This window comes from Trachypithecus francoisi, unplaced genomic scaffold, assembly GCF_009764315.1.
Source record: "Trachypithecus francoisi isolate TF-2019V2 unplaced genomic scaffold, Tfra_2.0 Lachesis_group12, whole genome shotgun sequence".
Taxonomy (NCBI): Eukaryota; Metazoa; Chordata; class Mammalia; order Primates; family Cercopithecidae; genus Trachypithecus; species Trachypithecus francoisi.
The window spans coordinates 68,241,982-68,269,615 of record NW_022681457.1 but is presented as its reverse complement, the minus strand read 5'-3'; the positions used below and the strand labels follow the sequence as shown (position 1 = coordinate 68,269,615).

At 52.1% G+C, this 27,634-nt stretch overlaps 2 protein-coding genes and 1 long non-coding RNA gene across 5 annotated transcripts; 2 read left to right on the top strand and 1 right to left on the bottom strand.

Annotated features, from left to right (window-relative positions):
* Nucleotides 1-1,360: 1,360 nt before the first annotated feature.
* LOC117092490 lies at nt 1,361-20,847 on the bottom strand. The gene is made up of 2 exons (XR_004440825.1): nt 20,782-20,847; nt 1,361-1,451 (listed from the first exon to the last, which is right to left on the bottom strand). It is a non-coding gene; the product is annotated as an uncharacterized LOC117092490 (long non-coding RNA).
* Nucleotides 1,612-12,058, top strand: ECH1 (enoyl-CoA hydratase 1). Of its 2 annotated transcripts, none has more exons than XM_033226112.1 (10): nt 1,612-1,753; nt 1,955-2,138; nt 2,282-2,370; nt 9,909-10,033; nt 10,110-10,158; nt 10,350-10,414; nt 10,958-11,028; nt 11,126-11,197; nt 11,473-11,623; nt 11,762-12,058. In XM_033226112.1, the coding sequence occupies exons 2-10, from the start codon at nt 2,119-2,121 to the stop codon at nt 11,864-11,866; spliced, it is 747 nt and encodes a 248-aa protein (XP_033082003.1). In that variant the 5' UTR covers nt 1,612-1,753; nt 1,955-2,118; the 3' UTR covers nt 11,867-12,058. The 2 variants fall into 2 exon arrangements, with proteins under 2 accessions (XP_033082003.1, XP_033082002.1); XM_033226111.1 differs by having other exon boundaries at nt 1,678-1,864.
* LGALS4 (galectin 4) lies at nt 13,912-25,683 on the top strand. 2 transcript variants are annotated; one of them, XM_033226113.1, is made up of 10 exons: nt 13,912-14,685; nt 15,008-15,096; nt 18,758-18,962; nt 20,483-20,617; nt 23,493-23,519; nt 23,609-23,647; nt 23,837-23,866; nt 24,947-25,035; nt 25,197-25,362; nt 25,444-25,683. In XM_033226113.1, the coding sequence occupies exons 1-10, from the start codon at nt 14,641-14,643 to the stop codon at nt 25,588-25,590; spliced, it is 972 nt and encodes a 323-aa protein (XP_033082004.1). In that variant the 5' UTR covers nt 13,912-14,640; the 3' UTR covers nt 25,591-25,683. The 2 variants fall into 2 exon arrangements, with proteins under 2 accessions (XP_033082004.1, XP_033082005.1); XM_033226114.1 differs by lacking the exon at nt 15,008-15,096.
* Nucleotides 25,684-27,634: the final 1,951 nt, after the last annotated feature.

The following is a 27,634-nucleotide window of genomic DNA, read 5'->3' as shown; positions in this document are numbered from 1 at the left end:
CGCTAATTTTTTTTTTTTTCTTGAGACCGAGTCTCCCTCTGTCTCCAGGCTGGACTGCAGTGGCGCTATCTAGGCTTACTGCAAGCGCCGCCTCCCAGATTCACGCCATTCTCCAGCCTCAGCCTCCTAAGTAGCTGGGACTACAGGCGCCCGCCAAAACGCGAGGCTAATTTTTTGTATTTTTAGTAGAGACGGGGTTTCACCGTGTTAGCCAGGATAGTCTCGATCTGCTGACCTTGTGATGCACCCGCCTCGGCCTCCCAAAGTGCCGGGATTCTGGGATTACAGGCGTGAGCCACAGCTCCCGGCCAGCAGTTTTGTTTTGTTTTTTGTTTTTTTTTTTTGAGACGGAGTCTCGCTCTGTCGCCCAGGCTGGAGTGCAGTGGCCGGATCTCAGCTCACTGCAAGCTCCGCCTCCCGGTTCACGCCATTCTCCTGCCTCAGCCTCCCGAGTAGCTGGGACTACAGGCGCCCGCCACCTCGCCCGGCTAGTTTTTGTATTTTTAGTAGAGACGGGGTTTCACCGTGTTAGCCAGGATGGTCTCGATCTCCTGACCTCGTGATCCGCCCGTCTCGGCCTCCCAAAGTGCTGGGATTACAGGCTTGAGCCACCGCGCCCGGCCCCGGCCAGCAGTTTTAAAGTACTTTTTATGCCTTCGGATAGCTGGCTTTTCCCAAGGGAGTTTCGCTTTGTGTTTTAAGAACATGAACTTTTTTTTTTTTTTTTTTTGAGACGGAGTCTTGCTGTGTCGCCCAGGCTGGAGTGCAGTGGCGCAATCTCTGCTCATTGCAATCTCCGCCTCCTGGCTCAAGCCATTCTCCTGCCTCAGCCTCCCGCTGGGATTACAGGTGCCTGACACCGCACCCAGCTAATTTTTGTATTTTTACTACAGACGGGATTTCGCCATGTTGACCAGGCTGGTCTTGAACTCCTGACCTCAGGTGATCCGCCTGCCGCGGCCTTCCAAAGTGCGTGTATTACAGGCGTGAGCCACGCGCCAGCCTAAGAACATGAACTCTGGAGCCATGTAATCCTACTTTAGCCCTTCTGAAGCCCAGCGACCTTGAATCTCGTGTCTTCCCGTGCCTGAGTCAGTTTTCCTCTGCATATAGTGGGTAATAGTACGACCTCCTGGTGGGAGTTCATATACAGTCAGCACTTAATGTTGGCCCATCTGTACTCATTCGTTTATGTGGGTAAACTCACAGTAATGCAAGTTTTCATTTATTTTTAGTTAACATGATACATACACATGCATGAGGACAAGCTCTGCTGCCATTATGTCCTTGGACGTTTCAGCTGTCGCCAATTATGCCACCATTATGAAACAGCTGTGTGATGAACTTCAGCGGGAGCTATTTTCTTTTCCTTTTTTTTTTTTGGACTGAGTCTCCCTCCGTCGCCCAAGCTGGAGATCAATGGCTCTATCTCGGCTCACTGCAAGCTCCGCCTCCCGGGTTCACGCCATTGCAGGAGCTATTTTCTTAGGCCAGGTTCCCACTGGGGCAAAGGGTCCTTTTCTGAGCCTGGCTCTAACTATGTAAGGCAACCGGAACTCGGCTGCCCTTAGTAAAGATGGCGGGGAGAACGGCGTTTTTGCCTGCCAGGCTGTGGCATCGGTGCCCTCGCTCAACATGGCGGCCGTTTGTGCCCGCCCCCTCCGCTAACTGGCAGGTTGCTCTGTCCCAACGCAGTAGACGAAGGCGGCGGCGATAGTGGCTTCTCGCAGACTCCGCGACCTACTAAGCCGGCGTGAGTCAGCTCTTGACATGGGGGTGTATCGCGCTGTCGGCTGTTATAGCAGCTGTAGGACCGGGAGGCCCATCCGGGGTCACGAAGAGCCCGAGTCCCCTAAATTCAGGGGTGCGTGTGCTCCCTTTTGAAGGGCTCCCTAATTCTATAGGCCTGTGTCTTGGAGTCTGGGGTCATCAAAGGCTCTTCCTTTCTCCGCAGGATTGACAGCCTCCAACTACTCGGGACCCAGTATTAGCCTTCGCCTCACTGGCTCCTCTGCACAAGAGGAAGCCCCAGACCACAGCTATGAGTCCCTTCGTGTGACGTCTGCGCAGAAACATGTTCTGCATGTCCAGCTCAACCGGCCCAACAAGAGGAATGCCATGAACAAGGCCTTCTGGAGGTCTGACCTGCAGATCCTGGAGGCCTGCCTGCCGGGGGAGGCGGGGGCTGCGGGACTGGGCCAGAGTGGAACCCTGTGGGGAGATGGACATGAGGGCAGGGTATTCCCACCCTATTTGTAGCCCTTCACTCGTTGCTTCACAGAGAGATGGTAGAGTGCTTCAACAAGATTTCGAGAGACGCTGACTGTCGGGCGGTGGTGATCTCTGGTGCAGGAAAAATGTTCACTGCAGGTACCAGACGCTCTTCACACACCCTACCAGCCTTCCCAGCTCCTGGCAATAGACAGTGGAGCAGTGCTTCTTAATTAGGGTTTTAAGCAGCTTCTGACTTACACTTTTTTTTTGCTGTTCTTTTTGTTTTGTTTGTTTGTTTTTTGAGGCGGGGTCTTGCTCTGTTGCTGGAGTGCAGTGGCGCAATCTGAAGTCACTGCAACCTCCGCCTCCCGAATTCAAGCAATTCTCCTGCCTGAGACTACAGGCGCTGGCCACCACGCCCAGCTAATTTTTGTATTTTTAGTAGAGACGAGGTTTCACCATGTTGGCCAGGATGGTCTCGCTCTCCTGACCTCATAATCCGCCTGCCTCAGCCTCCCAAAGTGCTGGGATTATAGGTGTGAGCCACCACTCGTGGCCCCTAACTTACACTTTTATCTGTTTTTGTGTATGTGTGTGTGTTTTTCTTTTTTGAGACACCATCTTGCTCTGTCACCCAGGTTGCAGTGCAGTGGCCTAATCATAAATCACTGTAACTTCAAATACCTGAGCTCAAACGATCCTCCCACCTTGGCCTCCCAAAGTGCCACAATTATAGGCAGGTGCCACCATGGCCAGCCATATCATTTTTTTTAAAGGCCTAATTTAAAACATTCAAATATGAAAATTAGTCCAACAGAACACGACGGGATCATAGGCTCTGAAGTCTGGGTTTCCATCCTGGATCTGTGGCCATGAAGAACATGCTTAACCTCTCAGTCTATAGCTGTGTCAGCATATAATATAATAACATGATTTCATGCAACTCTGCAACTCACTCATTGATTTCCAGTTACAGGTCAGTTGGATCTTTGGATTGACCCACTGACCTGTTCTTCAGATGGGAGAATTTCCACTGATCACAGTTACTGACTCTTTCCTCATCTCTGTCCTCCTGTAAAGCACACCCAGTGATTTTTTTGTTTTGTTTTGTTTGAGACAGAGTTTCGCTTTTGTTGCAATGGCGCAATCTCAGCTAACTGCAACCTCTGCTTCCTGGGTTCAAGTGATTCTCCTGCCTCAGCCACTCGAGTAGCTAGGATTACGGGTGCCCTCTACCATGCCCGGCTAATTTTTTGTGTTTCTAGTAGAGATGGGGTTTTACCATGTGTTGGCCAGGCTGGTCGTAAACTCCTGACCTCAGGTCATCCACCCACCTAGGCCTCCCCAAGCGCTAGGATGACAGGTGTGAGCCACCGTACCCAGCTACCACCCACTGATTTTAAATTTCAGATATTGTAGTTTTCAATTCTCCAGTTCCCATTTGGTTCATTATTTATTTATTTATTTTGAGACAGAATCTCACTTTGTCACCCAGGCTGGAGTGCAGTGACACAATTCTGCTCATTGCAACATCTGCCTCCTGGGTTCAAGCAATTCTCCTGCCTCAGCCTCCTGCATAGCTGGGATTACAGGTGCCTGTCACCAGGCCTGACTAATTTTTTTTTTTTTCTTTTTTTTTTAGAAGGAGTCTCTGTCAACTATCCTGGAGTGCAGTGGCACAATCTCGGCTCACTGCAACCTCCACCTCCCAAGTTCAAGCCATTCTCTTGCCTCAGCCTCCCGAGTAGCTGGGACTACAGGCAACTGACACCATGCCTGGCTAATTTTTATATTTTTAGTAGAGATGGGTTCTCACCATTTTCGCCAGGCTGGTCTTGAACTCCTGGCCTTCAGTGGTCTGCCCACTTCAGCCTCCCAAAGTGCTGGGATTACAGGAGTGATCCATTGTGCCTGGTCAATTATTTATTTTTTGTCATGCATGTTTTTCTTCCTGACATTGAGCATAGTTATAATGACTGATTTAAAATCCTTCTCTTCTGGCCGGGAGCGGCGGCTAACACGGTGAAACACCATCTCTACTTAAAAAAAAAAAGGCCGGGCGCGGTGGCTCAAGCCTGTAATCCCAGCACTTTGGGAGGCCGAGACGGGCGGATCACGAGGTCAGGAGATCGAGACCATCCTGGCTAACACGGTGAAACCCCGTCTCTACTAAAAAATATAAAAAATTAGCCGGGCGAGGTGGCGGGCGCCTGTAGTCCCAGCTACTCGGGAGGCTGAGGCAGGAGAATGGCGTGAACCCGGGAGGCGGAGCTTGCAGTGAGCTGAGATCCGGCCACAGCACTCTAGCCTGGGCGACAGAGCGAGACTCCGTCTCAAAAAAAAAAAAAATCTGGGCGCCGTGGCTCACACCTGTAATCCCAGCACTTTGGGAGGACCAGGCAGGTGGATCACGAGGTCAGGTGATTGAGACCATCCTGGCTAACATGGTGAAACCCTGTCTCTACTAAAAGTACAAAAAAATTAGCTGGGCGTCTTGGCGAGTGCCTGTAGTCCACCTACTCGGGAGGCTGAGGCAGGAGAATGGCGTGAACCTCCGAGGCAGAGGTTGCAGTGAGCCGAGATGGCGCCACTGCACTCCAGCCTGGGCAACAGAGCGGGACTCGGTCTCAAAAAAAAAAAAAAATCCTTGTCTTCTAATCTCAACATCTGGGTCATCTTGGGGTCAGTCTCCTTATTATCTTTTTTCTTGAAAATGGCAGGCCGGGCTCAGTGGCTCACACTTGTAATCCCAGCACTTTGGGAAGCTGAGGCGTGCGGGTGGATCACTTGAGGTCAGGAGTTCAAGACTAGCCTGGCCAACATGGTGAAACCCCGTCTGTGCTAAAAAATACAAAAATTATCCAGATATGGTGGTGCGTGCCTGTAATCCCAGCTACTGGAGAGGCTGAGGCAGGAGAATGGCTTGATCCCAGGAGGCGGAGGTTGCAGTGAGCCGAGATCGCACCATTGCACTCCAGCCTGAGTGACAAGAGCAAGACTCTATCTCAAAAAAAAAAGAAAATGGGCCGGGCGCGGTGGCTCAAGCCTGTAATCCCAGCACTTGGGAGGCCGAGACGGGCGAATCACGAGGTCAGGAGATCGAGACCATCCTGGCTAACACAGTGAAACCCCATCTCTACTAAAAAATACAAAAAACTAGCCGGGCGAGGTGGCGGGCGCCTGTAGTCCCAGCTACTCGGGAGGCTGAGGCAGGAGAATGGCGTGAACCCGGGAGGCGGAGCTTGCAGTGAGCTGAGATCTGGCCACTGCACTCCAGCCTGGGCGACAGAGCGAGACTCTGTCTCAAAAAAAAAAAAAAAAAAGAAAAAGAAAATGGCTTCACTTCCCTGTTTCTTTTTATTTTGAGTTAGTTTGGATTGTTTCCTGGATGTTGGGATATAGGAATAAGATGTGGATATTCTGGATTCTATCATATAAGTCCAAAGAGTGTTGAGTTTCCTGTTTTGGTAGCTTAGTTGGAATGAGTTTTTTGGTTTTTCTGTTTTTATTGTTTGGTAGAGATGAGGCCTTGCTATGTTACCCAGTCTGGTCTTGAACTCTTGAACTTAAATGATCCTCCTGCCTCGGCCTCCCAATGTGCCGGGACTATAAACGTGAGCCACTGTGCCTGGCCTCTTGCTGATTTACAAACCATACGTGCACCCCCAGCAAAAGATTTAAAAAATAATTCTTCAGCCTGGGCGACAAACTGAGACCTCGTCTCTAACAAAAATTAGCTGGGTGTGATGCATGACCACACTCCCAGCTACTCTGGAGTCTGAGGTGGGAGGATGGCTTGAGCCAGGGAGATCAAGACTGCAGTGAGCTGTGATCGTGCCACTGCACTCCAACCTGGGTGACAGAGCAAGAGCCCATCTCAAAACAACAACAAAAACATAAATCTCTGGCCCGGCGCGCTGGCTCATGCCTGAAATCCCAGCACTTTGGGAGGCCGAGATGGGTGGATCACGAGGTCAGGAGATCAAGACCATCCTGGCTAACACGGTGAAACCCCGTCTCTGCTAAAAATACAAAAAATTAGCCGGTCGCAGTGGCGGGCGCCTGTAGTCCCAGCTCCACGGGAGGCTAAGGCAGGAGAATGGCGTGAACCCGGGAGGCGGAGCTTGCAGTGAGTCGAGATGGTGCCACTGCACTCCAGCCTAGGCGACAGAGCAAGACTCCGTCTCAAAAAAAAAAAGAAAAAAAAAAAAAACAAAAGCATAAATCTCCCAGCAAGAGATTAGGACGGAGGTGATACACAGAATTCGGAACTCCTCGCTCTGGTTCTCCCCTTTTTGGAATATCCCCCCTCACTTCCCGGCAGCTGTGGTCCCGTTGGACTCTATCCTGTGGCTCTTCAAGCACAACTTCAGTCTGCCCTCAGGCTGAAAGCTTTCAAAACCGTTTTCAAAAACACCGTGAGAGTGTTCTGCCACTCTCCCAAGTGGTCCCTCCCTCTAGAATCTGCCCAGTGCCTTCAGATAATTGTTTGTTTCTTGTCCAGCCAGAGTATGTAGTTGTCCGTGGGAGGGTTGGCCCTTTAGGAGTAAACCAGAAGCAAAATATTTCCTACACTGATTTCTGCACAGGGCCCAGAGCCCAGTGCTGGGAACCCAGTCGTGACTGAGACAGTCCCAGGCCCTCTCTCTCTCTCTCTCTCTTTCTTTCGAGACAGGGTCTCCCTCTGTCACCCGGGCTGGAGTGCAGTGGAGCAGTCTCAGCTCATTGAAGCTGTGGCGGCCTGGGCTCAAGCCATCCTCCCACCTCAGTCCCTCAGGTAGCTGGGACCACAGGTGTGCACCAACATGCACAGCTAGTTTTTTCATTTTCTGTAGCAGCGGGGCTTGCTATGTTACCCAGGCTGGTCTCGACCCCTGAGCTCAAGCGATCCTCCCGCCTTGGCCTCCCAAAGTGCTGGGATCACAGGCATGAGCCACCACGCCCAGCCTCCTTTCTTTCTGCATCTCGCTCTGTTCCTCCTTTTGTTCATTTGTTCATTCATTTGACAAACATTCAGTGACACAGCCCAGGGCCAGAGCCCCCTCCTGGGTGCTGGAGACGTGGAATCGGGAGGCAGCCCCCATTCCTGACCCCTTGCTGTCATAGAGGTCATGTCTGAGAACAGAAAGATGAGGCTCCTTTCTGGCTGTGCCGGGCCCAGGTCCTTCATCTTTCAGCTCGCAGCTGAATGCGGCCGTCTCATCTTTTTTCTCAGCAGCAAGACCCAGAAGGCCAGAAAGAGGAAACAGTGGGTCATGCCGTGACCCAGTGATAGAGTAGAACTACTAAATAGAGAAAGAAAAAGTTGGCCACAATTATGCAGCACTCACGGTGTGTCACGCCCCTTTCTAAGCACTTTAAACATATCAATTAATTCCAATCACAGTCCACAAGACAGGTTCTGCTATAAGCCCCATTTAAAGATGAAACAGATCCAGAGAGAGCAAAAAACTTACCCAATTCTCACAGCTTGTAAGTGGCAGAGCTGGGATTTTGGAACTCAGGCTGCTACCTCCGCTTGTCTTTTCACCTCTCTGTCCTGCCATTTTCTTTTCTTTTTACTTTTTATTTTGGAGCCAGGGTCTCCCTCTCTCGCCCCAGCTAGAGTGCAGTGATGCGATCATAGCTCACGTATCTTAGCCTCCAACTCCTGGGCTCAAGCGATCCGCCCACCTCAGCCTCCAAAAGTGCTGGGATTACAGGTGACCACGCCCAGCCTCATGTGCAGCTAATTTTTTCATTTCTTGTAGAGAAGAGGTGTTGCAGTGTTGCCCCAGGCTGTTCTTAAAACCCTAGCCTCAAGCGATCCTCCTGCCTCTGCCTTCCAAAGTGCTGGGAGGCCCCAAAATATATTCCTTTATTCATTTGTTTGCCTCCCCACGAGGACGGGGACTGTTGTCTATATTGGTCACCTATTGAGCAGCTCGTGTGTGCCATGCCCTGTTCTAGGCACAGGGGATCCAGCAGTGGACAGAAAGACAAGAACTCCTGTGTTCTCAGAGCTCACATTCTAGAAAGAGAGTCAGGCCCTCAGGCAGATAAGGACATAGCAATAGGACAGGGAGCCATGCAGCCCAGAGGTAAGGTGGGATCAGGATGCAGGGGATGCTGCCACTGTTTAGCCAGGTTGGCCAGGGAGGGCCTCTCTGAGGAGGTGACCTTTGAGCTGTAGCTGAAGGAAGTGAAGGAGTCAGTGTGTGGCTGTTGAAGAGGGAGGGATAGTTGTCAGCCCAAAGGTCCTTGGCTCCCTCCCTCTCCCCCTCCAGATATTTACTCCAGGTCACCTCCTATTACTCCGGGTCACCTTCTCACTGAGAAGGTCCTGTACCACTGCAGCAGCCCTGTCCACGCGTGCACGTGCGCGCGCGCGCACACACACACACACACACACACACAGTTGGAGGCCAGTGTGCCCAAAGTAATAGGTTGTGAATGGTGTTCACGAAGGGTAGTCATAACAAGGACGTTCCATTTTGTTCTAACAGCGTCAGGAGGGAAAAAGAGGGTCTTGGCCAGGCACAGTGGCTCACACCTGTAATCCCAGCACTTTGGGAGGCCGAAGCGGGTGGATCACAAGGTCAGGAGTTCGAGACTAGCCTGGCCAACATGGCAAAACCCCATCTGTACTAAAAATACAAAAATTAGCTGGGCGTGATGGCGGGCGCCTGTAATCCCAGCTACTCGGGAGACTGAGGCAGGAGAATCGTTTCAGCCGGGAGGTGGAGGTTGCAATGAGCCAAGATCATGCCACTGCACTCCAGCCTGGGCGACAAGAGCAAGACTCTGTCTCAAAAAAAAAGAACGTCTGATCCAATCAGGTGTCCACTGGCTCCCCCTGGCTGCGTGTGGGGACAGACTGGGGACACAGGTGGAAACGGAGAGCAGGGCAGGCTCATGGAGAACAACTGATGGAGGAAAGGTCAGATTTGGGATCCTCTTGAAGTTGGAGCCACAGAAATTGCTGCATCCTGAGATGTTTCTCGTCTCAGGAAACAGCAGCGCCATTGACTCCATTGCTCACGCCGCAGACCCTGAGTCCTGGGTTGTCTGGCATCTTGGGAAAGAGCATGGCCTCTGGGGCCAGCTGTATGGTTCCAGATTCTAAAATCCCACTCTGGCACGGCATGGTGGCTCACACCTGCAATCCCAGTGCTTTGGGAGGCCAAGGCGGGAGGATCGCTTGAGCCTGGGAGTTCAGCCTGTGCACAGTCACAACCACTCAGGAGGCTGAGGTGGGAAGATTGCTTGAACCTGGGAGTTGGAGGCTGCAGTGAGCTTTGATCGTGCCACTGCACTGTAGCTGGTGTAACAGAGTGAGATCTTGTCTCCAAGATCAATTATTTAAATTAATGAGTTAATTTAAATAATTCACACTCACTACTCACCAGCCACTGTGACCCCTTGGGCAAGTGTTTAACCTTTCTGTACCTTAGTTTACCCATCGGTAGCACAAATAGTAATAGGACCCAGCTAGTAGAGTTGTTGTGAGGATTCAGTGAGTAATGACTCTACAAATGATGGCTTTTATTTCCTTCCCACTCCACATGCAATCCCTCACCAAGTCCTGTGTGAGTTGGTTTTTCTGCCTTGGTGGTTTGGGGATTCGAACCTGCTGCGCCTGGGTTCTGACCCCTGGTTGGGGCAATGGGTGGGGCCTGGGAGCCTGGATGAGCTCTCTCATGCCTTCTCACCAGGTATTGACCTGATGGACCTGGCTTCGGACATCCTGCAGCCCAAAGGAGATGATGTGGCCCGGATGAGCTGGTACCTCCGTGACATCATCACTCGATATCAGGAGACCTTCAGCGTCATCGAGAAGGTGACTCTAGGGCATCCCTCTCCATGCCCACCTCCCCTGGGCCAGCCCTGACCCCACTCTTCCTGTTCCCTCTCAGTGCCCCAAGCCTGTGATTGCTGCCGTCCATGGGGGCTGCATTGGCGGAGGTGAGTCTGTGGCTGTCCTCCTGCTCGGGTGCTCCCCGGGTCGGGCTGCTACCCCAACGCTGCGGCCACTGGCATCCAGCCTCAGCTCTGTCATGGGCCAGACTCTGTCCCAAGAGGAATCCCCCTCCCACGTCCTGGGAGGCAGGGTTGGTTCTGGTGGTCATTCAGCGTCCCTGGCCTCTACCTCCTAGGTGTGGACCTCATCACCGCCTGTGACATCCGGTACTGTGCCCAGGACGCTTTCTTCCAGGTGAAGGTGAGCCATCCTCCTGAGCTCCTGCTTAGAGCTGGGCAGTGGGGTGGGGTTGGGGGGCCTGGAGTGAGCCCCGAGGGCTTCATGGAAGAGTCGGAGTTGAACCTGACAAAGTAAGACTTGCCGGTAGAGGAAGTCAAGAAGTGAAGTTGTGAATGGTAAGGTATGGGGTGGGGTTGAGGCTGGCAGGTGCCAGAGGCAGGGATTGCTCCTGGGGCCATAGGGATGAAGGTGGGAGGCAGGATGGAGCCGGGGGACGCAGTAAAGGGGTCTCAGGTAGGGTGAAGAGGGCGCCTCTCTCATGATAGATGGAGCTGCCCTGAAGGGATGGGAGGGCGTGTGAGTGGGAAGGTGGGCTCTATTCTAGGTTGAAGGAACTTGCCTGAGTCAAGAAGCTGCCTGGGCAATGGAGTGGGACTTTGGAAGAAGTCCCTGGGGTGAAGGTGGGGCGGGACTCTCCAGTAAACATGAAATTTCATGGACGTTGATGTTGTGAGGGGCACAGTATTGGGCAGAAACCAAACACTGACTCGGTTCCTCCCCCAGGAGGTGGACGTGGGTTTGGCTGCCGATGTAGGGACACTGCAGCGTCTGCCCAAGGTCATCGGGAACCAGAGGTGGGTGCAGGGGGAGTGGGTGTGTAGGCGGGGCACCCCAGAGCATCTCGCAGCCCTGGGGTGACAGCCACCTCCTGATGCACGCTCCCCTTTGTAGCCTGGTCAACGAGCTGGCCTTCACCGCCCGCAAGATGATGGCTGATGAGGCCCTGGGCAGTGGGCTGGTCAGGTAGGGCCATGGCCCTGGTGGCTTAGTGCTGGGGGCAGCCAGGTCGGGGGCGTGGAGGCCTTTTTGGGTCCCCTTGTCTCCTCACTCTAGAATTCCAAGTGGCATCCTTTCTTGGCGAGGTCATTTCTTTAGTGTGGGGTCAGTCCCCTGCTCCCGTTGGGCTGTTTCTTTGGGGTCTTGGGCCTTCCTCTGTGAGTGGCCACTTCTTCATCTGCGGGAGGCTGGGGGAGAGAGCCCTTCCCAGCCCACCCGGTCCCCGATCTCTTTCGCTGCAGCCGGGTGTTCCCAGACAAGGAGGTCATGCTCGATGCTGCCTTAGCACTGGCGGCTGAGATTTCCAGCAGGAGCCCCGTGGCGGTGCAGGGCACCAAGGTCAACCTGCTCTACTCCCGTGACCATTCGGTGGCCGAGAGCCTCAACTACGTGGTAAGGCGCTTGCTCCAAGCAGTCACAGCCCTCCTCTAACCCCAGGCGACCAACTAAGGCTCAGGGTGCTGCATGCTTCATCCTGATTGGCCCCTGCTAATCTGTCTCCTCGTTCTTTCCCAACACCCTCGGTACCAGGCGTCCTGGAACATGAGCATGCTGCAGACCCAGGACATCACCAAGTCGGTCCAAGCCATGACTGAGAACAAGGAACTGAAAAGTGTCACCTTCTCCAAGCTCTGAGAGCCCTCGCATCCCGGTCCCCAGCCAGGGGCCTGGCCTTGTCCCACCTCATCTGCAGAAAGGGAGGATGGGCGATGACCTTCGTCTGTGTGCCTTCTCACCCAGTCTCCCAGTTTATAACTATATGACAATGACTTCCTCAAGCCCAAGGCCTTATCTTCACCCCACGAACAATAAAGCAAAGTAAAGAAACCGGTGATCTTCTTGGAAAGAGGAGAGGTGGGAGGGGCTGGGATGCCCTTGGGGGCTCCAGAGACCGCAGTCCTGAAGGCTGGGGCTAGAGGTTGGATGCATGGGAATGGGTGGCATGGAGGTGATGGCCATTCAGACTGGCAGCGGGCAGGCGAGGGGCACAAGGAAGCCAGGGAAGGAGGGAGTGAGCAAAAGTCGCTGGGCTCCCCCTGGGTTGCAAGGCTTCCCCATCTCCCTGCCTGCCCTGGGGTTGAGGGTGGCATTCGCACCCTGCCTGGCGCCTCTCACTGCACAGCACATGGGATCTGGTGCTGGCCTCTGGCTGGGATTCCCTTGTTACCAGGGAATTCCCTTGAGCCTCATTTCTTTAAAACTTTAGAGTGCTGGGTATGGTGGCTCACACCTGTAATCCCAGCAGTTTGGGAGGCTGAGGCAGGTGGATTGCCTGAGTTCAGGAGTTCGTGACCAGCCTAGTCAACATGGTGAAACCCCATCTCTACTAAAAATACAGAAATTAGCTGGGTGTGATGGCTGGTGCCTGTAGTCCCAGCTACTGGGGAGGCTTGAGGCAGAAGAATCCTCGAACCGGGTAGGCGAGGTTGCAGTGAGCTGAGATCATGCTGCTGCACTCCAACCTGGGCGACAGAGCGAGACTGTCTCAAAAAAACAAAAAACAACTTTGGGGTTTCTGGCTGGGCGCAGTGGCTCATGCCTGCAATTCCAGCACTTTGGGAGGCTGAGGCAGGCGGATCACTTGAGGTCAGGAGTTTGAGACCAGACTGGCCAACATGGCAAAACCTGATCTCTACTAAAAACACAAAAATTAGCCGGGTGTGGGGCATGCCTGTAATCCCAGCTCTTCAGGAGGCTGAGGCAGGAGAATCGCTTGAACCCGGGAGGCAGAGGTTGCAGTGAACCGGGATGGTGCCACTGCACAGCAGCCTGGGTGATAGAGCAAGACTCTGTCTCAAAAATGAACAAACAAAACAAACAAAACTTTAGGGCTTTTTATCTGTATATCTTCCCAATCTTCTGGATTTACATTTGGAATGACTGTAAGAGACCAAACATTAATGTAATGACTTCTATATGGCAAGTCCTGTTCTGAGCATTTATTATCTTAATGATCAAGGACTCTATGAAGTTGATACCATTATGATTATTGTTATGACTATTGTTGTTGTTAATTTTAGAGACAGGGTCTTAGTCTGTCACCCAGGCTCGAGTGCAGTGGCATGATCATAGCTCGCTGTAACCTTGAACTCCTGCGTTCAAGCGATCCTCCTGCCTCAGCCTCCTGAGTAGCTAGGCATACAGATGTGTGCTACCATGCCCAGCTAATTTTTGTTTTTATTTTTTAGACATGGGGTCTCTCTATATTTCCCAAACTGGTCTTGAACTTCTAGGCTCAAGGAGTCCTCCTGCTTCAACTTCCTAAAGTGCTGGGATTGTAGGCACGAGCCACCACACCCAGCCCAACGTTGATACTACTTTTTTTTTTTTTTTTGAGTAACTGTTGGACCCACTGCTAGATCTTCTTATTTGGTAGATTAATGACATACAGGCATTACTGGATCACACATTCATGTTTAAAATATTTTGATAGCTATTCAATGTTTGTTTCCTCTGTTATGATTTTTTTTTTTTTCCCCGAAACAGTCTCCCTCTGTCACGCAGGCTGGAGTGCGGTGGCATGATCTCGGCTCACTGCAATCTCCACCATCAGGTTCAAGCAATTCTCCTGCCTCAGCCTCCAAGTAGCTGGGATCATAGGCGCCCGCCACCATGCCTGGCTAATTTTTGTATTTTTAGTAGAGACTGGAATTTCACCAGGCTGGTCTCCTGACATCAGGTGATCCACCCACCTCAGCCAAACAAAGTGCTGGGATTACAGGCACGAGCCACTGCACCCAGCTGATACTACCACTATCCCCATTTTACAGATGAGCACATGGGCAAATGGAAGGTAAGGCACTGACCCAGGATCAGACAGCTGAGAAGTGGCAAAGGCAGGATTTGAACCCAGAACCTCTGGCTCCACACACTAGTAATCTAAACCACTCTCACTACACTACAACATACATGGTAAAGCCGTTTGGTGGGCACGTAATCAATGTAGGTCCCTTCACAGTTGCTGGGAGAGGCAGGAATTTGCAGTTCCTCTGAGTTCTCCTTTTCCGCTGCCCACCTGTCCTGGGTCACTCCTGCAGCCCTGCCCTGCCCTGCCTGTTCTCACCCTCCCTCTGCCAACAGAATTCCGGGCAGGGTTTTATGGGCTCTGATAAGGCCCTGGCAGGGCCAAAGTTCATCAGCACTTCCTCTTTGCAGGAGGGCCTAGGGGAGGGGACCCAGGTGATTTGGGTCCTGGCTGGTCACCAGGGAAGGTGGCAAGGGAAGGGAGACTAGGGTGCGCTCTAGGAGAAGCCGACAGCCTGAGAGTCCCAGAAGAGAGCCCTATGGATCCTCCCCTGCCAGCCACGCCCTTACCCTGGGTATAAGAGCCACCACCGCCTGCCATCCACCACCATCTCCCACTCCTGCAGCTCTTCTCACAGGACCAGCCACTAGCGCAACCTCGAGCAATGGCCTATGTCCCCGCACCGGGCTACCAGCCCACCTACAACCCGGTGAGATGCCGACTCAGGCCCCACCCTGCCCGCAGCTCCATCCATAAGCCCTCACACCAATTTTCCCTACCCTGATCCTGGGGGGCCCCATCTAACTCTGTGGTTTGATTTACCCAAAGCAGACCCAGACCCTCAATTTACGCCCACCCTGACCTCAGGCTGTCAGTGTCCACGTCTAACTGTCGGCCCTCGTCATCTTCAACCTGGTCCTCCCCTGTGGTTTCCTCTCCCCTGCTTAAGGGACTGGGGGGCTTTTCTGGGAGGGGTAAAGGCTGCAACAGGCAGATGGCTTGTGAGTCCCCTCACCAGGCCTCTTCTCCAGACACTGCCTTACTACAAGCCCATCCCGGGCGGGCTCAGCGTGGGAATGTCTGTTTACATCCAAGGAGTAGCCAGCGAGCACATGAGGAGGTAAGACCCTCCCCAAGCCAGGCTGGGCTGGCAGGGGACTTCCCACAGAGTGCTCTGGGCCTGGCTGTTGGGGGCTTTCTGCCCTTACCCCACCCTGGTGAGGAGGGGACTCTTTTGCTGCCCCACCCAATAGCTAGAGACGAGCCTGGGGCAGATCAGGAGTGGGTATGTGGGGGCCAGAAGGTTCAGGGAGGGCTCACCTTGAGAGGCAGCCCCTGAGTTGGACATTAGACTGAAGCCGATGAGTGTGATGGCAGGAATTGAGATCACAGGCTCAGGGCTGGGTCCCTGAGTTAAAATCCCAGCTCTGCCACTCCCCAGCTCTATGTTGGTGAAAGGGTGAAAGTGACTGTACCTCTCTGTACTTCACTTTCTTTTCTTTTCTTTTTTTTTTTTTTTTTTTGAGGCGGACTTTCACTCTTGTTGCCCAGGCTGGAGTGCAATGGCACGATCTTGGTTCACCGCAACCTCCGCCTCCCAGGTTCAAGCGATTCTCCTGCCTCAGCCTCCCTAGTAGCTGGGATTATAGGCATGTGCCATCAGGCCCAGCTAATTTTGTATTTTTAGTAGAGACAGGGTTTTTCCATGTTGGTCAGGCTGGTCTCGAACTCCTGACCTCAGGCGATCCACCCGCCTCGGCCTCCCAAAGTGCTGGGATTACAGGCGTGAGCCACTGCACCCGGCTCTTTTTTTTTCTTTTCTTCTTTTTTTTTTTTGAGATGGAGTTTTGCTCTTGTCGCCCAGGCTGCAGTGCAATGGCATGATCTCGGCTCACTGCAACCTCTGTCTCCCAGGTTCAAGGGATTCTCCTGCCTCAGCCTCTCGAGTAGCTGGGATTACAGGCATGTGCCAGCATACTGGCTAATGTTTGTATTTTTAGTAGAGACGGGGTTTCACCATGTTGGCCAGGCTGGTCTCAAACTCCTTACTTCAAGTGATCCGCCCATCTCAGCCTCCCAAAGTGCTGGGATTATAGGCATGAGCCACTGTGCCTGGCCCAGTCTTAACTTTTTAAAAAGGGCCTTAACACGGTGACAATAATTGGCCTCATATGACTTTTTTTCCCTAGAGATAGGGTCTTGCTCTGTTGCCCAGGCTGGAGTGCAGTAGCACAATATCATGGCTCACTTCGGCCTCCAACTCCTGGGCTCAAGTGATCCTCCCACCTCATCTTCCCAAGCAGATGGGACTACAGACATGTGCCACCATGCCCAGCTAATTTAATTTTTAATTTTTTTTTTTTTTTGAGACGGAGTTTCGTTCTTGTTGCCCAGGCTGGAGTGCAGTGGCGCGATCTCTGCTCAATGCAACCTCCGCCTGCTGGTTTCAAGTGATTCTCCTGCCTCAGCCTCCCCAGTAGCTGGGATTACAGGCATGCGCCACCACACCCAGCTAATTTTGTATTTTTCAGTAGAGATGGGGCTTCTCCATGTTGGTCAGGCTGGTCACGAACTCCTGACCTCAGGTGATTCGCCCGCCTCGGCCTCCCAAAGTGCTGGGATTATAGGCGTGAGCCACCGCACCCGGTTTTAATTTTTTTTATCATTATTATTTGTTTTGTAGAGACAAAGTCTTGTTATGTTGCCCAGGCTGGTCTTGAACTCCTGGGCTCAAGCGATCCTCTAGTCTCGGCCTCCTAAAGTGCTGGGAGAATCAGGCACTAGTGTGAGCCACTCTGCCCAGCCTGTTGTTTATTTATTTATTGTTTACTTCTTCAGTGAGTACCCACTCTGTGTCCTGACACTAGGGATGGAGGAGTGAACAGGACAGACTTCTGCCCTCATGGAGCTGACGTCCTAGTAGGGAAAACATAAAAAAGAAGTCCAGGCCCGGCGCTGTGGCTCACGCCTGTAATCCTAGCACTTTGGGTGGCTAAGCCAGACTGATCACCTGAGGTCAGGAGTTGGATACCAGCCTGGCCAAAACGGCAAGATCTCATCTCTACTAAAAATACAAAATTAGCCAGGCCTGGTAACAGGTGCCTGTAATCCCAGCTACTTGGGAGCCTGATGTGGGAGAATCACTTGAGCCCTGAAGGCAGAAGTTGCAGTGAGCTGAGATCACTTCACTGCACTCCAGCCTGGGTGGCAAAGATAGACTGTCTCAAAAAAACTAAAAAGGCGGCCAGAGAAGTTCTGCCTGGGAAGGAAACATTTCAGCAAAGAACAGAAAGAATGGAGAGAGGTTGTGGCCGGGCGCGGTGGCTCAAGCCTGTAATCCCAGCACTTTGGGAGGCCGAGACGGGCGGATCACAAGGTCAGGAGATCGAGACCATCCTGGCTAACACGGTGAAACCCCGTCTCTACTAAAAAATACAAAAACTAGCCAGGCGAGGTGGCAGGCGCCTGTAGTCCCAGCTACTCGGGAGGCTGAGGCAGGAGAATGGCGTAAACCCGGGAGGCGGAGCTTGCAGTGAGCTGAGATCCGGCCACTGTACTCCAGCCTGGGCGACAGAGCGAGACTCCGTCTCAAAAAAAAAAACAAACAAACAAACAAAAAAGAATGGAGAGAGGCATCCCCTGGGACAGCTGAGGGAAGGGCCGTCCAGGCAGAGGGAAGAGCCAGTGCAAAAGCCCTGAGACAGGTGTGTGCCTGCCCTGGGGAGCAATTTCAAGGATGCTGGTGTGCCCGGGGGTGCAGAATGTGATGCGGCATGGGTGTTCACAGGGGCCCTCTGGCTGCATCAGGGAAATGATCTTCAGGGCCAGGAGTGGAGCAGGGAGGCCCAAAATGCATAGGACAGAGCCTGGCCTGTGGCAGACTCGTAGCAGTCATAACTGGAAGTTGGGAAGAGGCTGGAGGAGGTGGTCTAAGAAGGCAAGGTGGGCTGGGTACAGCAACTCACACCTGTAATCCCAGCACTTTGGGAGGCCAAGGTGGTAGGATTGCTTGAGCCCGGGAGTTTGAGACCAGCCTGAGCAACATAGTGAGACCCTGTCTCTACGAAAAAAAAAAAAAAAGTCAGGCATAGTGGCATGAGCCTGTAGTCCCAGTTACTAGGGAGGATGATGCAGGAAAATCAGTTGACCCAGGAGGTTGAGGCTGCAGTGAGCTGCCATCGTGGCCACTGCACTCCAGCCTGGAGGACAGGGCGAGACCGTGAGACCCTGTCTCAAAAAAAGAAAACAAAGGTCAGGCACAGTGACTTACACCTGTAATCCCAGCACTTTGGGAAGCCGAGGCAGGTGGATCACCTGAGGTCAGGAGTTCAAGACCTGCCTGGCCAACATGGTGAAACCCCATCTCTACTTAAAATACAAAAATTAGCTGGATGTGGTGGTGCACGCCTGTAATCCCAGCTACCTGGGAGGCTGAGGCAGGAGAATCACTGGAATCCGGGAGGTGGAGGTTGCAGTGAGCTGAGATTGTGACACTCCAACTCCTGCCTGGGTGACAGAGCAAGACTCCATCTCAAAAAAAAAAAAAAAAAAAAGAAGGAAAGGCTGTGAGCGAAGGTGTGGTGGTGGTGGGAATCTGCCCCCCTCAGAATTCACACCCCCTCCACACCATGGCCCACAGTGCCAAGGTCGCCCCTCAGAGCAGGTGCTGAGGTCCGGACCAGGGAGCCCTAGGACAGGGCGGCGGGGAGAGGGCTTCCTAGAGGGGGCCCCCAGGCACCGGGAGGTGGCACCAGGGGAACGAGCCCTTCATGTCCCGCCAGATTCTTCGTGAACTTTGTGGTGGGACAGGACCCGGGCGCAGACATCGCCTTCCACTTCAATCCGCGGTTTGACGGCTGGGACAAGGTGGTCTTCAACACCCTGCAGGGCGGGAAGTGGGGCAGCGAGGAGAGGAAGAGAAGCATGCCCTTCAAAAAGGGTGCCGCCTTCGAGCTGGTCTTCCTAGTCCTGGCTGAGCACTACAAGGTCTGCGTGCTTTCTCTCTTATTTCCTGAGCTGGAGTGCAGTGGCGCCATCTCGGCTCCTTCCTTCCTTCCCTCCTTCCTTCGTTTTCTTTTTTTTTTTTCTTTTTTTTTTTTTTGAGATAGAGTCTCACCCTGTTGCCCAGGCTGGAGTGCAGTGGCACGATCTCGGCTTACTGCAACCTCCACCTCCTGGGTTCAAGAGATTCTCCTGCCTCAGCCTCCCGAGTAGCTGGGACTACAGGCGCGTGCCACCACGCTCAACTAATTTTTGTATTTTTAGTAGAGACAGGGTTTCACCATGTTGCCCAGGCTGGCCTTGAACTCCTGACCTCAGGTGGTCTGCCCGCCTCGGCCTCCCAAAGTGCTGGAATTACAGGCGTGAGCCACCGTGCCCGGCCTCTTCCTTCTTTTTCTTCTTTTTCCTTCCTATTTCTCCGTTCTCTCCTCTTTCCTTCCCTCCTTCCTTCCCTCCTTCCCTCCTCTCTTCTTCCTTCTCTCTCCCTCCCTCCTTCCTTTCTTTCCTTTTTCTATCCCCACTTTTTATGTCAACTTCTTTTTTTTCTTTTCTTTCTTTCCTGCCTATTTTTAAAATTCCTCTTTTAGCTCTTTTTCTTAGTCCCATTACCCTACTGCTGAGAGCCTTGTAATACATTTCATGTGTATTTCCTCCTACCAGTTTGTGTTTTTTTGCAAACCATGTACTTTTTTTTTTCTCTTTAGACTGGGTCTCGCTCTGTTGCCCAGGCTGGAGTGCAGTGATGCAAAGAGCTCACTATACCCACAACCTCCCCAGGCTCTGGTGACCCTCTCACATCAGCCTCCGGAGTAACTGGGACTCCAGGTGCACATCACCACGCCTGGCTAATTTTTGTATGTTTTTATAAAGACAGGGTCTTGCTGTGTTGTAAAGACAGGGTCTTGCTATGTTGCTCAAGCTGGTCTCAAACTCTTGATCTCAAATGATCCCCCCACCTTGGCCTCCTAAAGTGCTGGGATTACAGGCATGAGCCTCCGCACCTGGCCAGTGAGCTGACTTTTGACCCTCGCTTGGCCTCTGAGCTGTGGACTCCAAGGTTCCTGATGCTGAGGCTGCCCCAGCTCATCCCCAAGACTTTCAGCTCCCAACATCCCTGTTCCCTGCTTTTTTTTTTTTTTTTTTTTTTTTTTTTTTGAGACAGAGTCTTGCTCTGTCGCCCGGCTGGAGTACAGCAGTGTGATCTTGGCTCACTGCAACCTCCACCTCCCGGGTTCAGGCGATTCTCCTGCCTCAGCCTCCCGAGTAGCTGGGATTGCAGGCGCATGCCACCATGCCTAGCTAATTTTTGTATTTTCAGTAGAGGCGGGGTTTCACTATGTTGGCCAGGCTAGTCTCGAACCCCTGATCTCAAATGATCTGCCCACCTCAGCCTCCCAAAGTGCTGGGATTAGAGGCGTGAGCCATGGCACCCTGCCCCTGCTTCCTGTTTCTACCTTCCCAGGATCATGGGTGCTGACTCCTGACCTCCCATCTCTGCCCTCCAGGTGGTGGTAAATGGAAATTCCTTCTATGAGTATGGGCACCGGCTTCCCCTGCAGATGGTCACCCACCTGCAAGTAGATGGGGATCTGCAACTTCAATCAATCAACTTCATCGGAGGCCGGCTCCCCCCGCCCCAGGTGTGAGGGGTCCCATCCCTTCTTGCGTCCTTCCTTTCTAAATTCAGTTCCACATTCATTTTTCTTTCTTTCTTTCTTTTTTCTTTTTTTTTTTGAGGCTGAGTCTCGCTCTGTCGCCCAGGCTGGAGTGCAGTGGCGCAATCTTGGCTCACTGCAAGCTCCACCTCCCGGATTCACGCCATTCTCCTGCCTCAGCCTCCCGAGTAGCTGGGACTACAGGTGCCCGCCACCATACCTGGCTAATTTTTTTATATTTTAGTAGAGACAGGGTTTCACCGTGTTAGCCAGGATGGTCTCGATCTCCTGACCTCGTGATCTGCCTGCCTCAACCTCCCAAAGTGCTGGGATTACAGGCGTGAGCCACCGGGCCTGGCCTATTTTTTCTTTTTGAGATGAAGTCTTGCTCTGTCGCCCAGGCTGGAGTACAGTGGCGTGATTCTGGCTCACTGCACTCTCCACATCCCAGGTTTAAGCAATTCTCCTGCCTCAGCCTCCCAAGTATCTGGGATTACGGGCACCCACCATCACATCCGGCTAATTTTTGTATTTTTAGTAGAGATGGGGTTTCATTATGTTGGCCAGGCTGGTCTTGAACTCCTGGCCTCAAGAGATCCACTGGCTACAGTCTCCCAGAGTGCTGGGATTACAGGTGTGAGCCATGGTGCCCAGCCAGGTTCCACATTCATTTATTTCCCAAGCGCCTCCCTCTGCTAAGTGATGCCAAGAGCCCAGTGATGATCAAGGGAGCCCACTGGGAAGACAGACCCATCACTGCAAGGGATCAGGGCCAGGAAGGGGAGGCCCAGGCTGAAGGGTTGCAGCTGGGTTGGGACCCAGGCAGAGGGATCAGGGCCAGGATAGGGGGTGTGTGGGGGCAGGAAAAGGGGTCAGGCCCTGGGCTAGGCAGGGCTGGAGACGGGAATGACTGAGATATCTCTGGGCCCTGACCTCACCGGGCTCACAGACATGGCATCAGAAATGGTCAGAGCTGTGGTAGGGAAGGCACAGGCAGAGGGGTGGGGGCTGGGATGTGGAGTATGCAGGAGGTTTTGGGAGCCTAAAGGAAGGGCTTGACTAGCCATGGGTCAGGAAGGCAGGGCTTCCTGGTGTAGGAGGAAGTGTGTAAGGTGAGTCAGGAAGTGAGGATAAGGAAGGGAAAAGAACACACCATAGTGAATGAATTCCCAAGAGGTTGCTTAACACCATCATTAAAAATAAATAACATGCAATTAAATTGAGTTTCTCAATTTTATTTAATTTATTATTATTATTGAGGCAGGGTCTGGCTCTGTCACCCAGGCTGGAGTGTGGTGGTGCAATCACAGCTCACTGCATTCTTAACTTCCTGGGTTCAAGTGATCCTCCCACCTCAGCCTCCTGAGTAGCTGGGACTATAGGCACATGCCGCCATCCCCAGCTAATCTTTACATTTTTTGTAAAGACGGAGGGGAGGAATCTCCCTATGTTGTCCAGGCTGGTCTCAAACTCCTGGCCTCAGGTGATCCACCCACCTTAGCCTCCCAAAGTCCTGTAATTACAGGCGTGAGCCACAGCGCCCGGCATATAAAGCTACTTTTTTTTTTTTTTTTTTTGAGATGGAGTCTTGCTGTGTGGCCCAGGTTGGAGTGCAGTGGTGCAATCTCAGCTCACTGTACCCTCTGCCTCCCAGGTTTAAGCAATTCTCCTTTCTCAGCTTCCCAAGTAGCTGGGATTACAGACACCTGCCACCACACCCAGCTATATAAAGCTACTTTTAAAGGGCCTTTGGGGCCGGGCGCGGTGGCTCAAGCCTGTAATCCCAGCACTTTGGGAGGCCGAGACGGGCGGATCACGAGGTCAGGAGATCGTAGACCATCCTGGCTAACACGGTGAAACCCCGTCTCTACTAAAAACTACAAAAAAAAAAAAAACTAGCCGGGTGACGTGGCGGCGCCTGTAGTCCCAGCTACCCGGGAGGCTGAGGCAGGAGAATGGCGTGAACCCGGGAGATGGAGCTTACAGTGAGCTGAGATCCGGCCACAGCACTCCAGCCTGGGTGACAGAGCGAGACTCCGTCTCAAAAAAAAAAAAAAAAAAAAAAAAGGGCCTTTGGGATAGCTGGCTGAGAATAGAAGTCAAGACAGAAAGGAGTTATTATAAGGAGGAGAAAAGACGAGGAAACAGAGAGAAAGGAGAGACAGAGAGTAAAAGTTAAAGGTGTTAGACTTGGGAGGCTGAGGTGAGCAGATCACCTGAGGTCGGGAGTTTGAGACCAGCCTGACCAACATGGAGAAACCCTGTCTCTACTAAAAATACAAAATTAGCCGGGCATGGTGGCGCATGCTTGTAATCCCAGCTACTTGGGAGGCTAAGGCAGGAGAATCGCTTGAACCCAGGAGGTGGAGGTTGCAGTAAGCTGAGATCGTGCCACTGCACTCCAGCCTGGGCAACAAGAGCAAAATTCCATCTCAAATAAATTAATTAATTAATTAAATTAAATTAAATAAATAAGGTGTTAGGCAGAAGGAAGCCCCTGTGCTGAGGTGTGGCCAAGACAGAGAGAGAGAGACAGAAACACAGAGACAGAGGCAGAAACTGAGATCAAGGTCAGCGAGTCAGGGCCCCGGGACAGCAGGAAGACAGCATGGGGAAGGGTACAGAGAATGGAATGGACCAGGCATTGTCCTACAACTTTGGGGTGACTCACTGGGCACCAGCAATCCCTCAACATGGGGTGCCCCTCTCCATGAATCTGTGATTGGGGTGCCACCCTTTGATGCCAGAGTTCCCTGGCACACTGGTGGTGGTGGGCCACCCCGGGGCAGGCACCCTTGACATCTTTCAGTCCCAAATGTGAGGACCCTCTCATAACCGCTTTCTCTTTCTGTGCCCACAGGGACCCCCAATGATGCCACCTTACCCTGTAAGTACTTGCTGACGGGTGAGGGTCTTCCCCCTTAGTGGGGGTCCCTCAGCCCCTCTCACCTTTCCCACCTTCTGTCCATCGTTCAGGGTCCCGGACATTGCCATCAACAGCTGAACAGCCTGCCCGTGAGTGGAGGGCTGAGATGCCCCCGGGTGGGGAGTGGGAATGGTGAGAATTGGGGTGGGGGAAGCTAAAAGGGGTTGCAGCCCCAGGTGTACTAACCCAGCACCTAGAGAAACGTCGGAATCTAATGGGTGTGTCGTAGATATCTGTTGACTCTTGGAGAATAATATCGCTTCTTCCTCACTTCACAGACCATGGAAGGACCCCCAGTCTTCAACCCGGTATGGCTTAGGGGAAACAGAGGTGGATGGTTGGGAGGGGGCACGGATCCCCGGGGAACCTGAGACAGCCAGAAAGAGAGTGGGCTGAGGGTGTTTGGGGTGGGAGGTGGGGAGAGGGTAGATAGAGTTAGTGGTCAGGTTTAGGGAGCAGAAGGGGTTGGGGATGTTTTCCAGGAGGAGTAGGGCCTCTCAGAAAATTTGTTCTTGGGCCAGGAATGGTGGCTCATGCCTGTAATCCCAGCACTTTGGGAGGCCGAGGCGGGTGGATCACGAGGTCAGGAGAGCGAGACCATCTGGCCAACATAGTGAAACTCCGTCTCTACTAAAAATACAAAAATTAGCTGGACGTGGTGGTGGGCGCCTGTAATCCCAGCTACTCAGGAGGCTGAGGCAGAAGAATCACTTGAACCAGGAAATCGGAGGTGGCAGTGAGCCGGGATCGCGCCACAGCACTCCAGCCTGGCGACAGAGCGAGACTCTGTCTCAAAAAAAAAAAAAAAAAAAAAGGAAGAAAATTTGTTCTTGGCCAGACATGATGGCTCATGCCTGTAATCCCAGCCCTTTGGGAGGCCAAGGCAGGTGGATCACTTGATGTCAGGAGGTCCAGACCAGCCTGGTCAACATGGTGAATCCCCATCTCTACTAAAATGACAAAAGTTAGCCAGGTGTGGTGGCACATGCCTGTAATCCCAGCTACTTGGGAGGCTGAGGCAGGAGAATTGCTTGAACCTGGGAGGCAGAGGTTGCAGTTAGCTGAGATTGTGCCACTGTAACCTGGGCAACAGAGGGAGACTCTGCTTTGAAAACAAAATTTGTTCCTGCAAGGCTGGGCGTGGTGGCTCATGCCTGTAATTCCAGCACTTCGGGAGGCTGAGATGGGGGGATTGCTTGAGCCCAGCAGTTCGAGGCTGCAGTGAGACTTGATAATGCCACTGCACTCCAGCCTGGGTGACAGAGTGAGACCCCATCTCTTACAAGAAAAAAAGAAAGGAAAGAAAAGAAAAGAAAAATAAAATTTCTTCCCACATCTGGCTCTGCGAAGCTGAGAGAGAATGGGACTCCCCCATTCTCTTCCCACAGCCTGTGCCATATTTCGGGAGGCTGCAAGGAGGGCTCACGGCTCGAAGAACCATCATCATCAAGGGCTATGTGCCCCCCGCAGGCAAGAGGTATAACGTAGACTAGGTGGGAACCCCCAGCCCCCTCCTCCCTCCTCAGACCCAACAGTCTAGACCCTCTGTCCCCTCCTCCTTTAGGGACTCAGAGGTCCAGCCCACAGGCCCCTCCCCATTGAACTCCATCTGACTCCCCCCTCCCTCTCTGTCCCCAGGTTTGCCATCAACTTCAAGGTGGGCTCCACGGGGGACATAGCTTTGCACATTAATCCCCGCATGGACGATGGTACCGTGGTCCGGAACAGCCTTCTGAAAGGCTCGTGGGGATCCGAGGAGAGGAAGATCACGCATAACCCATTTGGTCCCGGACAGTTCTTTGATGTGAGTCTGGGTTCTCTTTTCCCACTTCTTTCCAGGGCCTTGGTCCTGGCCCTGACCTCACGCCCCCCACTCTCTCTGCAGTTGTCCATTCGCTGTGGCTTGGATCGCTTCAAGGTTTTCGCCAATGGCCAGCACCTCTTTGACTTCACCCATCGCCTCTCGGCCTTTCAGATGGTAGACACGTTGGAAATCCAGGGTGATGTTACCTTGTCCTATGTCCAGATCTAATCTATTCCTGGGGCCATAACTCATGGGAAAATAGAATGATCCCCTAGGACTCCTTTCTAAGCCCCTAATAAAATGTCTGAGGGTGTCTCATGAGTGTGTGTCTCCATCTGCTCCCCCACTACTCTTCCCTTCCTTCATTCAGTCATGCACTTCATCTATCCTTCATCCATCCAGTCATCTGACCATCCATCCTCCCATCATCATAAACCTGGTTATGCCCCAAGCACTGATTTAGGGCTCATTCATTTCTCACAGCAACCCCAAGAGGTAGAAACAATTATTATCATCCCTCTGTAACAGATGAGGAAACAAAGGAAAATGAAACAAATTGCCCAAATTACGCAGTGTATAAATGGCAGAAGGAGGATTCAAATCCAGCTGGTCTGGCTCCCAAGGATCTGCACACTTAACCACTATACAGCTTGTCGTTCCATACATCCATGCATCCATCTCTCCACTCATGTATCCCAACATCCATTAATCTCTCCATGTATCCAACCAAAAGTCCATCCAACCATCCATCAATCAAACATCCAACATCTAGACCTCATCAATCCATCCATTGATCTGATGGTTCAACCATCTTTCATCCAACCTTTTATCCACCTACCCATCCCATCCACCCATCCATTTACCTCTGCACTCATTATCTCGTCATCTCATGGTCAATCTCTCCAAACATCCAGTCAACCATATGTTCACCCACTCATCCAAACATCCAACCATTCTTTCATTCGACACTTTATCCATCACCCATGAATCTAACCATCCGTCATCCTCTCCATCCATCCAAACATCTAACCATCTACCAGTCCTCTGTCTATTCATTCAGCCATCCTTACATCTAACTTTCGTCCATCCATTCATTTCTTCATCCCTCTATTTGTCCATGTAATTCTCTGCTTTCATCACACTCATCCATTTGTCCTCCATATGCCCATTCATCCCTCCATTCAGCCATTCATCACTTTTCCATCTCTTTCTATCCAATTATCCATTCACCTCTTCATTGTCTATTTTTTTACCCTTTTCCAACTCAAGCTGGAAAGTTACCCATTCGTGTATCTTTTCATCTCTCCATCTATCCACCCAACCATGCATTCATCAAATCACTCTTTTGCTGATTTCATCATTCATTGATTTCTTGTTTTGTTTTTATTTTTATTTATTTTTTGAGACAGAGTTTTGCTCTTGTCGCCCAGGCTGGAGTGCAGTGGTGCGGTCTCAGGTCACTGCAACCTCCACCTCCCCGGTTCGAGCAATTCTCCTGCCTCAGCCTCTCAAGTAGCTGGAATTACAGGCACCTGCCACCATGCCCAGCTGATTTTTGTATTTTTAGTAGAGACAAAGTTTTGCCATATTGACCAGGCTGGTCTTGAACTCCTGACATCAGGTGGTACACCCACCTCGGCCTCCCAAAGTGCTGGGATTACAGGCATGAGCCACTGTGCCTGGCCCATTCATTGATTTTTTTTTTTTTTTTTTTTTTTAGAAGGCGTCTCACTCTGTTTCCTAGGCTGGAGGCAGTAGTGTGATCTCGGCTCACTGCAACCTCCGTCTCCTGAGTTCAAGCGATTCTTCTGCCTCAGCCTCCTGAGTAGCTGGGGCTACAGGCGTGCACCACCATGCCCAGCTAATGTTTGTATTTTTAGTAGAAACAGGGTTTCACCATGTTGGCCAGGATGGTCTCAATCTCTTGACCTTGTGATCTGTCCACCTCGGCCTCCCAAAGTGTTTGGATTACAGGCGTGAGCCACTGCATCCGGCTGATTTCTTTACATTTTCATTCATCCCTCTATTCTTTATTCACTCTTGTGTTTACTTATTCACCATTCACTGACTCACCCAGTTTCAAATTAGCTGGGTTGGCTTTCTGATGTAATGGGTTAGCAAGCTTCAGGACAAACCACGAAGTGATGAATTAAACCCTCTCTATTATGAATTGGATAAAATGCTGTAAAAAAGGTTATAAGCATGACTCAGACTAAGTGTAAGTGTTCGCATGTCTAAAGCAACTTTCTGGAGTGATGGATATGTTCCATAT

Coding starts and splice junctions, on each gene's coding strand:
- ECH1 (XM_033226111.1), top strand. CDS start 1,771: ATGGGGGTGTATCGCGCTGTCGGCTGTTATAGCAGCTGTAGGACCGGG. Junction 10,034..10,109: donor CCTTCAGCGTCATCGAGAAG/GTGACTCTAGGG, acceptor GTTCCCTCTCAG/TGCCCCAAGCCTGTGATTGC. Junction 11,029..11,125: donor AAGGTCATCGGGAACCAGAG/GTGGGTGCAGGG, acceptor TCCCCTTTGTAG/CCTGGTCAACGAGCTGGCCT.
- LGALS4 (XM_033226113.1), top strand. CDS start 14,641: ATGGCCTATGTCCCCGCACCGGGCTACCAGCCCACCTACAACCCG. Junction 20,618..23,492: donor GCCGGCTCCCCCCGCCCCAG/GTGTGAGGGGTC, acceptor CTGTGCCCACAG/GGACCCCCAATGATGCCACC. Junction 25,036..25,196: donor GTGCCCCCCGCAGGCAAGAG/GTATAACGTAGA, acceptor CTCTGTCCCCAG/GTTTGCCATCAACTTCAAGG.